The sequence below is a fragment of the Aulonocara sp. 'chitande type north' Nkhata Bay genome, linkage group LG5, assembly GCF_057382095.1.
Source record: "Aulonocara sp. 'chitande type north' Nkhata Bay isolate Kocher_YH1m ecotype deep benthic linkage group LG5, A_spYH_male_GT1.1, whole genome shotgun sequence".
In the NCBI taxonomy this organism is placed as follows: Eukaryota; Metazoa; Chordata; class Actinopteri; order Cichliformes; family Cichlidae; genus Aulonocara; species Aulonocara sp. 'chitande type north' Nkhata Bay.
The window spans coordinates 33,662,461-33,676,270 of NC_141348.1; the positions used below are offsets into that span (position 1 = coordinate 33,662,461).

Genomic DNA, 13,810 nt, shown 5'->3' on the forward strand with positions numbered 1-13,810 from the left:
GTGCTCTGGGGTAAATTTGTAGTTTTTCCATTAAAATGAACGCAGTGGAAAGAAACTATATAATTTGGATCGTCTAATTTGGAAGGAACTACTTCCTCTTACGCCTTTCATAGTCATCGGTGAAATACGGCTGTATAAATGTGTCCCAGCCCCTGGCGTGCACACTCACAACAATGGCTAAGCGCAAACAGGACGTGTGTGGACCTGTTTTACCTCCACAAACAGCCAAGACGCGGTTTGTGATATATGTGGCAAGACAGTGAGGTGTTGTGGCAACACCACTGACCTCGTCAAACACCTCGGAGTAAATCATATCACAGAATATGATGAGCTTATGTTGAGGCGAACTGAAGAGGAGGAGAGGGGCAGGTGCTGCTAGGGCGAGACAGACGTCTCTCGCAGAGTCCTTTAGTGCTGCAGGCAGGCAACATGCTCAAATAGCTCACAACGTCAGTTTTTTTTTTTTTATTTCTATATGATTATTCTGCATGATTAAGCAATAAAAACAAGTTGTCTGATGTCCTCTAATCATTATGAAGCAATATGGTTATGTTATTATTACAATTACATAATACAATTATATATTGTATTATGAAATACAATGAAACAAGTTTTTGTACAGAGTATCGGTATCGGATCAGTATCGCCGATACCACCCTGAATTTTACTTGGTATCGGATCGGAAAGGAAATCAGTGGTATCGCACATCACTATTGAGCAGGAGTTCAAAGTCAGTGTAATCCATCATTACACTGACTTTTTACTTGTCAATTAAAAGGTCAGCACATTCTGAAGGAAAACTCCGCCATACTGTCTATTTTATTCTAAATTTGATCGTAATTTAGAAAATGAAAATAATGCTGCACTAAATTTGACTTAAAACTAACACCTGAGACCAAAAACTAATGAGGAAAACACTTACTAACTGAACAGATCAAAAAAGCAGCAGGTACATTTTCCCACAGAACTCAATGCAATTGGACTTAGTTTTACAACCAAGCGATGCCCTCTGATGCCCTCACTAGCGAGAATGTCCATTTTTATGGTGAATATTTTCTATTTTCCATTCTATTATATTTCCATTTTCCAATTTTCACAAATTTCAACATCAGCAGAGTCTTTCTCCCCGTGGTTACGGAGCCACTCATTCCCTGCTGCCTTTTCTTCCTATGTCACTGTATGTCTCGTCTTACCTTTTTTAAATCTGCTAGTTTGCCTTCTGGATGTTTACGTTTTAGCACTCATTAATTGTGAGGTAATGGTAGAAAAATGGGGCTTTATATGGAGCTGGATAAAAAGCTCAACACAACAACCCAGGCAGAAAATTATTTCAGTTTTTATTACATGACATTATTGTGCAGCTCCTGGCAAATTACAAGGTTACATTACCTTAGTTGTCGTTAAACTAAAGTATAAAATCATTTTATACTTTTACTGAGAACTTCTGGGAAAAACACGACCTAGACTACTTTTGTCCTTACAGTTGGTTTATTGTGTTACTACCACTGCAGTGTCATGCTGCTGTTTCTACAAATTAAGAAGTCTCTTAAAAATGACAGTAGCTCTTATAAATCCTGCTGCCTGGAAGCTGCAGGTATTAAGAAGATCTTACTCAGTATTTCTTCTATGTTGTCAGAAATATCATTATTGTAAATTTTCTTTGAATATAATGATATAATTGTGAGGCTGTATGACCCACCACTAGTTTCATGGCTGGTGTCAGTGCAGTTATTGTTACCTGGTTGTTGTTGTCCAAGTGGAACTGGACCTGGTACTCAGTTCCAAGCAGAGTGCTTTTCAGTGTGCCATCAGGCAAGCGGTCAGGGAAGAGCAGCTCATTAAGAATCACATGGTACTTGAACACATCAGAGTCCTGGACAGATGGAAGACAGAGGATTTATTTATAGCCAAAGACAAGAGTTGCAGTGGATCATCTCACCAGCAGGAAGAGAAAATAGGAGTGGACATGATGGTCAACTACAAAAAAATTGTTAATGCAACAAACATTTCACTTTATACACAAATTAGAGTTTTGTTATAAACAGTATGTAAGTATCTAAGATAAGCTCTTAGTAGCCCATCTTTAAGATACTGTAGTTCAAACACAGCAGACCAACATAAAAACATCCTGTGCCAAATTAATACATAGCCTGGTTTATAGACATCAATTCTCTTTCAGATATTTCCTTCCTCTCCTGACAGGGAGATATCTGACACAAAAAGGTGATTCATTATTTTGGTCAGTACAAACAAACCACCTTAGTACCATTGTTTGCTGGGAATGCTCACTTCATTTTGCGTTATATGAAACAGCTCAATTATTATTTGATGTGGATGTTCGTAATGTGTGTCAGTCTGAATTTCACCACTTTATTCGTTTAGGTTGCACAATCCACATGTTGTGATGCCAATAAATGTTTTCACATAGTTCACATACGTAAATAATATTAAAGGTACTTTTTGTAATTTCCCTCTGCAGATTTTGGGTTAATGTTCACCACCAGGAGGTGCTGTTTTACCAGTGGATGCATTGAAATATTTTTGCACTTATGCTGCCATTTAATTTGTAATATTTTTTTTTCACCCTCCCTCAGTTTCTCAAGAAGGTTTGCCTTTTTTTGTAAATAAGAAATTAAATAATAGTTATACTGACCCGCTGTACCAGTTAATGGCTTTTGTGCAACTGGTGTTACACAAATATACAGCCCAGATGTTTTAAACTCAGCTGATATTCTAACACCTAATGATCGTTACATAAATGTTTTTGGACATAAACTAAGAGTGGTTGCTCCTTCACATTTTGTTAATAGATTTAGCTCATTTCTGAATTATTTGAGTTATTTTTAAAAATGGGAAATGTATAAATACTTTAAAGGTTGTATAAAACAACCTTTAAAGTATCCATTTTCTTGACAAGTGTTTGGAGGTTTTGCAGAATAGCAGCTGTCCACTGAATTATATTATTGACCTACCAGGATGGAGGTGTTAGTCCTGCTAAGATGCTGCCTTATAGCCTCATCTGTTGGCAGCAGAAGTGTAAACGACTCCGTAAGATTTGAAGACAGGTTGTACATCTGAGAGAAAACACACAGGAAGTTAATTAAATGTAATAATAATAATAAGAAGAAGAATAAAACAAGATTAAAAATAAAAAAGGATTACATCTTATCACATGATGCTGAGATCAGACAGACTTACCAGAACATACTCTCTGAAAAGCGTGAAGTTGGAAGAGGAGTTTAGGAAAGCCATAAGTGTGGGAGGCTCAGGTGGGCAGTCTGAGAGAGGCGGAGCCAGAGTCTGACAACAGACAGACAGAGAGAAAGGTGCTCTGTATGTGTAGATGGGGAGAGAGTAAACTAATATGCTAATAATGTTATTTATTCACATCATTATTTGCTCTGCATGAAAAAAATCTGTATTTATTTCTTTTCATTTCACTGTAAAGATTCACGTGTACCTTGTCTATGAAGTGGAGATAGCCATTGATCGCAGGTAGGTTGGGGGTGAGGATGGATGCTTTTCCAATTTGGATGACCTGAAACACGCGCGCACACACACACACACACACACACACACACACACACACACACACACACACAGCCCAAAAGGTAAGGTACAATAAAATGGATCCAAAACAATAATGGTACTGACTGAAAAGTTATTCTTATAGATTTTCCTATTAAAGAATTAAAATGACAGAATGATTTTGATTGAAAGATTGACTGAATTGATTGAATGATTGAAATGATTTTTCTCTCTAATTTTGTTAAAGTATACCACATTTGTCTGTAAGCGCCAGTTTAAAGAGGATAAAATGCAAATCATTTCCATAGAAACTAGTTATATCTAACATGAATGTAGTGACATGAATACCCTTGTACACCTGCAGTTTCTACATCAGGCAAACCTTGTGAACACAAAAAATCTGAGTAAACCCACCAGAATGTGTAGTTATGTGGTGAGACACAACTGACCCACTCTTACCCCACTGCTGTTGCTGATCTCCCACTGAGTGGGTAGGTTTAGGGTTGGCAGTCTTTTGCCCACCATACTGCCCAGATCTTCCACAGAGTAGATCCCCTTCAACACGTGGGCCCTGCAACCAAAGGGAGCAGTAAATAAATGAAAAGTTTTCTAAAACACACAACACGCTCCAGGATCCTGTCAGCAAAGGACATGTGATCTATCAGATCAGCAGTTCCTAATTTAAACAGTACAGAAATGTTTAATTTTTACAGTCTTTCAGATGCACCACCAACATCTTTACTGACACAACTATCAGTGAGGGAAATGCTTATTTGAACTCCTGCTGAATTTGTAAGTTTGCTCAATTACAGAAGACCTGGTAGTTTCATTTTAATTGAGACAGAGAGAGAATCCAGAAATATAAAAGAAAAAAACACAGAGTACATGAAACTCGCATGTCACTGAATGGAGTAAGTAATTCATCACCAAGCAAAATATGACTTAGTACTTGGCGAAGAAACCTTTGTTGGCAAGCCAAATGGTAACTTGTAGTTGGTCACCAGGTTTGCACAGATCTCAGCAAGGACTTTGGCCCACCCCTCATTACAGAAACATTCTAAATCCTTTTTGTTTCTTGGATGCTGCTTGCCAACACAAAGCTTCAGCTCCCTCCTGACCAGAAAAACAGCCCCAAAGCATGATGTTACCACTTATGTGCTTAACTGTGGGGATGGTATTCTTTGAGTGACCCTCAGTATTTCTCTTCCTCAAACACAGCGGGTTGATTTGATTTTGGTTTAATCTGACCACAGCTCTTTGTCTCAAACCTTCTCTGAATCATTTAAAGGTTCATTGACAAACTTAAGACTGACGTGTACGTGTGCCTTTTTGAGCAGGGTGACCTTGTGGGTGCTGCAAGATCTCAGTTATGGCACAGTGAGTAATCATTGCTGTTCTTGGTGTCTGTGGTTGCTACTGCCTTCAGATCATTAACAAGCCCCTCCCACATAGTTTTAGGCTGATCCACCTAATTTCTCAAGATCATCTTCACCCCATTAGGCAAAATATTACATGGAGCTCCAGACTGAGGGTGATTCCTAATCACATTTCTATTTTTCTTCTATTTTCTATCATATCTGAATAATTTTTCAGTTGTCGTCTTCACACCAAGCTTCTTGCTGATGGCCTTGTAGTCCATTCCAGCCTTGTGCATGTCTACAATATTGTCTTCCTTTGGCAGATAAGGAGTTAAAATCAGGAATCTCTGTAATTGATTGATTGTAATATTTTTGCCACATGGGCATAGAGCCAATCTGTGGGAGCCAGAATTTTGGCTGGGTTATGGAGGATTGCATTTAGTTAGGTATGAATATAGGTGAAATGCTATAGGTGAAATGCAGCACCACTTAATCTGGGCAACTGACCTTTCAATATCAGTTGGACAATGGGGAAGAGGGCGATGGGCTGGGGGTTCATATAATTAATAAATATTATGCTATACATTTAAATACAAAGATCAGAGATCGTAGCGATAGCAAATATCCATGAACACTATACTGATATAATACCCAAATACTTTACATACCGATCTGTAGAACAAGAGATTAACATTAAACTGTGCTTCTCTGTGGCAGCTCACCTGCCTCACCTGTTGTGAAATACTATTGGCTACTGACTGATTATCTGTATGTGTTGGGTATAACTAAATAATTATCAGTCACTGCTGCTGTGTCTTATGCATAAATGGATCTCTGTCTTTGGAGACACACCTATGGATCATATGAGGATTCAAGTATTTAATAAACTCAAACAGCTGTAAGCAGTGTGAAAAGATAAGGTAAGGTAAAAGCACATCGCACATGCCTAAGGCGTGATAGTCAGCAATTCAGGTAATATGTAAATGTGGGCACAAGCAGAATACAGCTCAGGCTTCTTATTCTCCAGGCTAATGTGGAGAGGAGACGCCTTTTAAGCAAAGTAAGATTTCCTCTGGCCACATGCTGCCCATATCTGCCAAATCTCAAGCGAATTATACTGTATCCCTTTAAATCATTCTATCTCTGTGATTCATTAAGAAAACGATCATACAGACCTTAAACTAGATTGTGGTGTTAGATAAATGAGTCACTGTCTATAGCTGTCTCATCAAATTTACAATGGCCTGGAGAAAACTCTGGAAATACTCATTTCCATGAGGAGTCTCAGGTCGTTTGGAGTGGAGGGCCCACTCCTGAAGACCTTCTATGACTCTGTTGTGGCTTCTGCTATCTTTTATGGCGTGGTCTGCTGGGGCGGCAGCATCTCTGCTGGGGACAGGAAGAGACTGAACAGGGTGATCCGAAGGGCTAGCTCTGTTCTAGGATGCCCTCTGGACCCAGTGGAGGTGGTGAGTGACAGGAGAACGGCGGCTAAGCTGTCATCCCTGATGGACAACATCTCCCACCCCATGCAGCAGACTGTGACAGCACTGAGCAGCTCCTTCAGTGGGAGACTGCGGCACCCACGGTGTGGGACGGAGAGATTTCGCAGGTCTTTCCTCCCCACTGCTGTCAGACTCCATAATAAAGACTTTAAGTGATCAAGCACACACATCCATACATATGCAATAATACTAAGTGCAATAATCCTTTCTGTCATCGTTGTATTTTTACTCAGTTGTATATAGCATTTGTATTTGTATTCTATTTTTATCTTATTGTATATTTATTTTATTTTATTCTACTGTATATAGTATTTTATTTTATTCTATTCTGTACAGTTGTGTACTGTATTTATTCTTATTGTATTCTAATTTTTGCCTCATAACTTTTGCACTGTCCACTTCCTGCTGTGACAAAACAAATTTCCCACGTGTGGGACTAATAAAGGTTATCTTATCTTATCTTATCATACACAGAGATTCTCTGTAACTTATCATAATACCCCCGCAGACTCCTGTGAGCTGGTTTAAAAATCACTTTAATTTTTATATTGCACTAAAACATAACAGAGTTTAAAGACAAGCATATTACTATATAATACAGAAAAAAATAAAACATAACAACCAAACAAAAGGACAAAGAAGATTAAAATTCAATATAAAATCAATATTTTAAAAAGTCTACAAACAGAAAAGTAAACTAAATTTCTTAGTTAGACTTTGTGCTAAGCTGGCTCCATTTTTATTTTGTGTTAGAAACACTGATTCTGTCACACAAACTTCATGCACTGGCATGCTTTGTCTGAGCTCAAGGATCAGTTTTAATGTGTGTGTGACTTTACTAACCGCAGAAAGTAAGGCAGGTGGTGTCGGGTGTTCCAGAATAAGATGTCAGCTGTACTCATGTTCCTGAGAGCGTCTCCAGTAGGCACCAACACAGTTAAGTTCCCATTCAGGTCCTCAAAGGCATGACTGAAACGCTGATCACATGACACCGTATACAGCTTAGTTATCATTGGAGCAGAGTAGTTTATGAAAACAATGAGCAGGTGGAACTACAGAAGCTTCACCTGTGTCAAAGGTAACACTCATTCTGGGTAGGTGTCTAATTGTTTTGGCTGCCTTGACTCCATTGGCTGGTAAATTTATTCATATTTTTTAACTTTTAACAACACTTTTGCCACTACAGTGCCATGTACAACAATAGATGAGAAAACCATCACACAGTTGACAAAACAGCGATTTCTGTAAAGGCTTCCCTTTTCTGTCAAAAACATATTTTTACAGAAGGTGGAAATGTAGAATATTTTATAAAATCAGTGTGCGTTTAAGTTGACACATATTCTTTTAACAGGCCAAAATGCACAGCAGTAAATGTCTTTAGCTTATGTGTCAGTCTCTACACCAGTCTTCTGAGAGGCTCAAAACAGAAAGGAGGGAGCTGCAGGAGAACAGCTGTAGAAGGGGTGAAAATCCCAGATTTCTACCTATTTTCAACATCAGTCACTAAATTAGGAAACTCGCCAGCTATCAAGGCTTTAATGTAGTTTAACTTTGAACCGAGAAAACTGACGAAGTTCAATAACTATAGAGTAGTTTGTCTTCCTCTTACTTACCTGAGTCAGCCGGTAGAAACTGTACATCTTTACATTCATCTCCAGCTCCTGCAAACACACCCACAGAAACATAACTGTGTAATGAATTACAGTTAATGAATCAAGTCTGATTAATACAAACAATAACAGAAATATTTTAGAAATCTTGTCTAAAAACATTTTAAAAAGTAAGAACTAGATTGATATTTATGAGACAAATAACAAACTGAAGCCAAATATACACACTGGACTTCTCTAAGGAGTCAGAAATTTATCAAGCGTAACATTCAACCAGTAAAACATTTTTTTCTGTTCAGAAATGCAAAAAAATAACTGCAATCTGGCATCTTAATTTAAAAAAAAAGAACTAAACCCATGCCCAGACATTTGACTTATATGACTTATATAAGTCATATAAGTCTATATAAACTTATATAAAACATATATCATATGAAAGAGCATGGAGAGGGCGATCCAACACACGTTTTTTTCAATTAGATGCCCTATGATGTCACAATGATGCAATAAACTTTGCAAAACTCATGAATGCATCTTAAAATCTTATTTTTTTTATATAGAGGCTAAAGATCTCAGCCAATTGTGCTACAATCATATGAGTAAAAATCATAAAATACAACATTTTAGTATGTAAGGTTTCAAGGTCAAAGGTCAAAAGTCAGACATCAGTGCTTGTTTTATAAGCAGGTTAATGCCAGCCTGTTATAATAGAAACATCATAAAACAGTTTTATTATATCCTTGCTCGTGTTCTCTGAGTGCTCATGTTAAAGTTATTTTTTCTGCAATAAATAAACTAATAAATAATTTACATTTTTTTCCTTTTCTTTTGCAGCCTGAGGACCAGCTACATATTGGCCACATGTATGCTTTTTTTTTCTAAAGCATAAAAACTGAGTGTAACCTGAAAAATGTTGTATGGTTGAAATGAAATTAAAGCACCTGCAGTAAATAAATATAAACGGCCTTCAATCCAGATTATGAAAAAGATATTCGTTCCACACTTTGACTGTCTTTCATTTTATTTTCACTTAACATAGTGAAACTGATTTGGCTCACCATGAAAGTGAATGAGTTCAACTTATATAACCACAATGAATCATAATGAGCTAAGTATTTACGTCAAGTAATGATCCGTAGCAAATGTTTCCGTCTCCAGCGTAGCCGTCAGGACAGGTACAGGTGTGACCTCCACCATCTGTCTTCTCACACTTTGCCTGACATACAAAAAACAAAACACACACACACACACACACAGAAAGAGAGAGAGAGAATTATAGGATGCTAATCTAAATCATTAATACTGTGGCATCACAAAGTACTCACAAACTAATTTTTTGTTTTACATGCAAGAATTTCCTTTGAGATAACAGTCGATGACATCGCCTGTACCAAACATAATGAAAAGTTCCGACATCAATAAAGATGAGGTTTGACAAGCATTAGAATAGTTTTCAGGTTTTCCAAGAGCAGCTGCTAGCGTAGGCAGAGACCACCCTCACTAACTTGTGATGCAGACCCAGTAATTCTGTTCTACGAGCAGGGCAGAAAAGAGAAACAAGGTTTATGCCTACTATGCTCTCAAGGGATAAAGATTTAAACTTTAAAAATAGAAAAGCAATAATACTATGGTCTCTTCAATGACTAGAAGTATGAACTATTTTCTACAAAGTGTGACCATAAACAGCTTTTCTACACACAGAGGGATGCTTTCTTTGTTAGCATACACAGATCAGGACCTCGAATCAACTGTAATTATTTGATTCATCTGGTGAAAGTGGCTGCTCTGACTATGGGTCTCACCAAGGTTGCTCTCATCATATCCCCAATACAAAATGCCAAACAAGGAAAAAATTTCATGTTGGGAAAAGAATCACAAGCTCTAAAGATTTAATAAAATTCATCCAACAGACAAAGACTTCAAATACTTTCTTGATGTCTGATCAAATCTCATTATGCTAATAAAAAAAGTTTCACAATCTTTTAGCTATTTTACCTAATTTTTTCAAACTAATTTGTTTTAATGATCATCATTAAGATATTTTTCCTAATTGCACCTTATTTGCCCTGCAAGTAGAGTTCCTCTGTAGTTATATACAAATGCTAATTGATGGGACTGAATCTTTACCTTTAAACTTAATGGATTTACACTGTTGATACATTTTTCTGAATGCAGAGTTAGTGTAACACATCAATGAGAAAAGCTACAATTATCATTATTGAGTGCTAACCTCCAAGGCTTAAATTGAAGCTTGAGGCTGGCTCCAAAACAAAGCCAGTCCCGTCAGACTCCTATGTTAAAATACCCAACTTTACAGCATTAAAACTATTTAATGCCTGTTACAATGGTACCAGGCTCTATAACTAATTTTCCCCATTAATATTAACTATACATCTTATATATTTGGCTTAAAAGTTAGAGGTTCTGACTAACAGGTGTGCTGACTTGGACAACTGTAGCTGTAAGTGTCTGCTAGGCTTCACCTCCTGACTCACTGAACTGGAGCTACACTCTACATGGTGTTTGTGCTGCTGATCACATAACACTACAATCTCATTCGAAACCAACATGTTTTATTTAACCCAAAAGTTGGGAAATTGTGATCTATGGTTATTATTAGTCATTCTTACTTGGCATATGTGTTCATGTGTGTGTGTGTGTGTGTGTGTGTGTGTGTGTGTATACCAGCTCATGGCAGCCTCCGTTCTTTTTTAGGCAGGGGTTGATGAGGACACACACCTTTCCATTGCCCATGTATCCAGTTTTACAAACACAGTCACTCTGCAGATGGAGAAACAGTCAGATGAGAAACAGAACAGCCTGACAGCTGGTTAATAACCAGTTATTTTTGCATATACAATGGTGAATTCTCATATTTGCAACTTTTACATAATGTGGTCAGCATATATACAAGTGATCTCTGGTTAGTTTTGGCCCAGGATTTATACTGGGCTTCTATACCGGAGTACAAGAATCAAAATATGGAGCTGAAAATTCACAATGAACATAGTTCAAAGTTTATCCTATCACAAATTTTAAGCACGGACCTGTCCGGGTCCGATGTGTTTACAGTCCGCGTTGGTGCTGCAGCTTCCTCGACTCTCCAGCAGACAGTTGTTGATCTCCACACACACTCTGCCATCACCCGTCCAGCCCTCAGCACACACACATGAAGCATTACCTGGACCCGCATATACACACTCAGCCTGCAGAGAAAGAGGATGTGTCACAAAGACAAGAACACTGCACTGAATGAGCTTATCTTTATGATTACTGAAGGTGAAAAGTTAAATAAAATCACACACATTAAATAAATATAGCAGAACAACAACACATAAAGCCAGATTTACAAAAAAAAAAATGTGACAAAACAGTATGTGAGCATAATCCCCAAAAAGCTTTCATAGTTGTTGTTAGTTAGTTAATAGCTATTTTTTAAACACAGGCTCAGTCAGTTCATTTCAGTATCGATCAAGAAATATAAAACATGCTTTTTTCTTCTTCTTTCTTTCTTCTTCATTAAATATACAAGCAGTAAGTTGAAATGTTGCAAACATTAGTAAATCGGTTTGTGTGCTTTATTGAAATGAAACTCAATTTGAAAGCTCTATAGTCACTCATCTGTCTGCTTTCCTGGGTGTTCGGCTGCTTTTCTGTTCTTTACATCACTAAAGATTTCCCACACTGTCAATCTCAATATTGACATCATTACTCTAGTCCAATTATCTTCTTGCCCACATTCTTTGAGCCAATCAGCTTCCATTTTTGTGTCAAATCTCCGTCGTACTCCCTTACAGACCCTCATTCGTTCAACCCTCCTCCTCCCAATCCCCACCCCACAGACACCTCAGTCAGAGCCCCGTTTCACAGCCTCAGGCTTCTTCCTTCACCACCATCAGCGTCTAGACTCCGGGGGGGTTCTGTCCTAAATCCTATCACTGCTTTGAAGACACACACACACAAAGAAATAATCTTACATTGGTGTCGCAGTCTCCTCGGTTACTCTTCAGACAGGGGTTGATGGCAGTACAGGAGTGACCGTCACCCTCATATCCATCCTTACATACACACCTTATGTAAGACACACACACACACACACACACACACACACACACACACACACACACACAGTTAAACAAACTCAACAGGTGATGCAATAACAGAGGTGACAAATCCCTGTTGTTTATTTCTTCACAGAACATCGCTGAAGGAATTACTAAAAATCTATTTAAACAACAGTACAGGACAACCAGAACATTTTAACCACGCCAGCATTTAAACCTTTGGCAGTTATTTGATCATAAGATGATGGATGAAGAGACATTTTGGCTTGACTATGGCTTTTGATTAAACGTTTCCACATGAATTTCAGGGCAGTTTCTTAAACGCCCATTAGATTGTTTTTTTTTTTTTATTATAAAACTCAAAGTAAAACTTAGCTTTTATATATACATAAAAAAACAACAAGAAATGCTATACGTTTCCTCATCACAAAACCCAGGGTGTGCAGTTGTTCAAACTTCATTTTTTCATTCATTCATTTTTGAGAAAAATAAGCCTCCACTTAGAGATAGGATGAGGCCCTAAGTTATTCAGGGGGCGCTCAGAGTAGAGCCATAACTCCTCCACATGCAGGACATGTGGAAGAGTTTATGTCTGTTGGCTGGCACAAGAACACTTGGTGTCCTGGGAGCAGGTGGATACAAAGGACTCAACAGGGTGGGCTGGTGGATAGATGGATGGATGGAGAGATCTGGGGTAAAAAAAAAGGATAATTTTCTCATGCTGGGCCAAACACAACAAAGCTGTATCAATGAATAAACTGTCACAAATGTCTATCTGTCTGATAGCTTCATCTGCCAACAGTATGCCATCTGTCACGAGAAGATCAGTCATGCTAACGCAAGTGCCAAGCAAGCTAGAATAGCATTTCTGATGAAAACTTGGCCTACTTCACAAAAAACCCCAGATCTGATCGAGCATCCTCCTTTTCAGGCCAGTAGTGAAACATAAAAATTGCAGGTATTGTACAAAGTCTTTAATCCTTGATTATCACAAGTACCTTAATCCGAAAACGTAGTCCAAAGAAGAACTGAGGATACATCCGATTACAGAGAGTTTTGTGCAGTTTGTTTCAGACATTGAGGAGTAAGCGAGCGGGGATGGCTCCAGAATGCTAATTAAATGTCCAAAAACAGACCTCAGGAGCCACGGCAAGAACAAGAAAGTTTTTGCTGTCTAAAAATTTACAACACCTAAAAAGTGACTCAACACAAAACGATCTCTCAGCATCAAGTTATAGTAATGGTTTTATGATTAGTATTTTCTTACGTAATAGCCAGTCCTGTCTGATTACAGTATGCGTGGATGTGACAATGCTGCAGCAGTCCGTCTGCGTTGCACGGCATGGCCGTCTTGTCACACAGGTCCCCGGAGAATCCCTCCAAACAAGAACCTCTCCGACACACACCAGCGCTGCCTGGTCGGTTATCGCACGTTCCGTGAACACAGCGGCAATCTAAAGACAAGCACATACACATTATGTCATAATTTTCAGTCAGTTAGTTTGAAATTTTAAACAAAATGCACCTCCATTACCCTCTGTACAGTACTTTATTTCCATATACAGAGGTTTTTCACACTAAATAGTTATTATAATAATATTAATCCAGTTAAGCCTCAGAAAACAGGACACTGGATGTTGATATAAGGGTAAAAATGAAGCATTTGTAAATATGATTTCCAAAGATTAATCATATTTTTGGCCTCATTTCTTCTAGCAGGTCCATAAATTAGTGTGATTTATGTG

General features: G+C 38.0%; 1 protein-coding gene across 2 annotated transcripts in view; it reads right to left on the reverse strand.

The window, feature by feature from the left end:
- stab1 (stabilin 1) overlaps positions 1-13,810 on the reverse strand; it is a 174,173-nt gene that overhangs the window by 118,844 nt on the left and 41,519 nt on the right. For both annotated transcript variants that reach the window (XM_086293106.1, XM_086293107.1), the window contains 12 exons: positions 13,333-13,519; positions 11,979-12,072; positions 11,049-11,207; positions 10,687-10,782; positions 9,122-9,217; positions 8,005-8,052; positions 7,235-7,368; positions 3,988-4,099; positions 3,461-3,538; positions 3,199-3,300; positions 2,973-3,074; positions 1,739-1,873 (listed from right to left, as the gene is read on the reverse strand). In XM_086293106.1, coding sequence (XP_086149232.1) covers positions 1,739-1,873; positions 2,973-3,074; positions 3,199-3,300; positions 3,461-3,538; positions 3,988-4,099; positions 7,235-7,368; positions 8,005-8,052; positions 9,122-9,217; positions 10,687-10,782; positions 11,049-11,207; positions 11,979-12,072; positions 13,333-13,519 — 1,343 coding nt within the window. The remainder of the gene's footprint in view (positions 1-1,738; positions 1,874-2,972; positions 3,075-3,198; positions 3,301-3,460; positions 3,539-3,987; positions 4,100-7,234; positions 7,369-8,004; positions 8,053-9,121; positions 9,218-10,686; positions 10,783-11,048; positions 11,208-11,978; positions 12,073-13,332; positions 13,520-13,810) is intronic.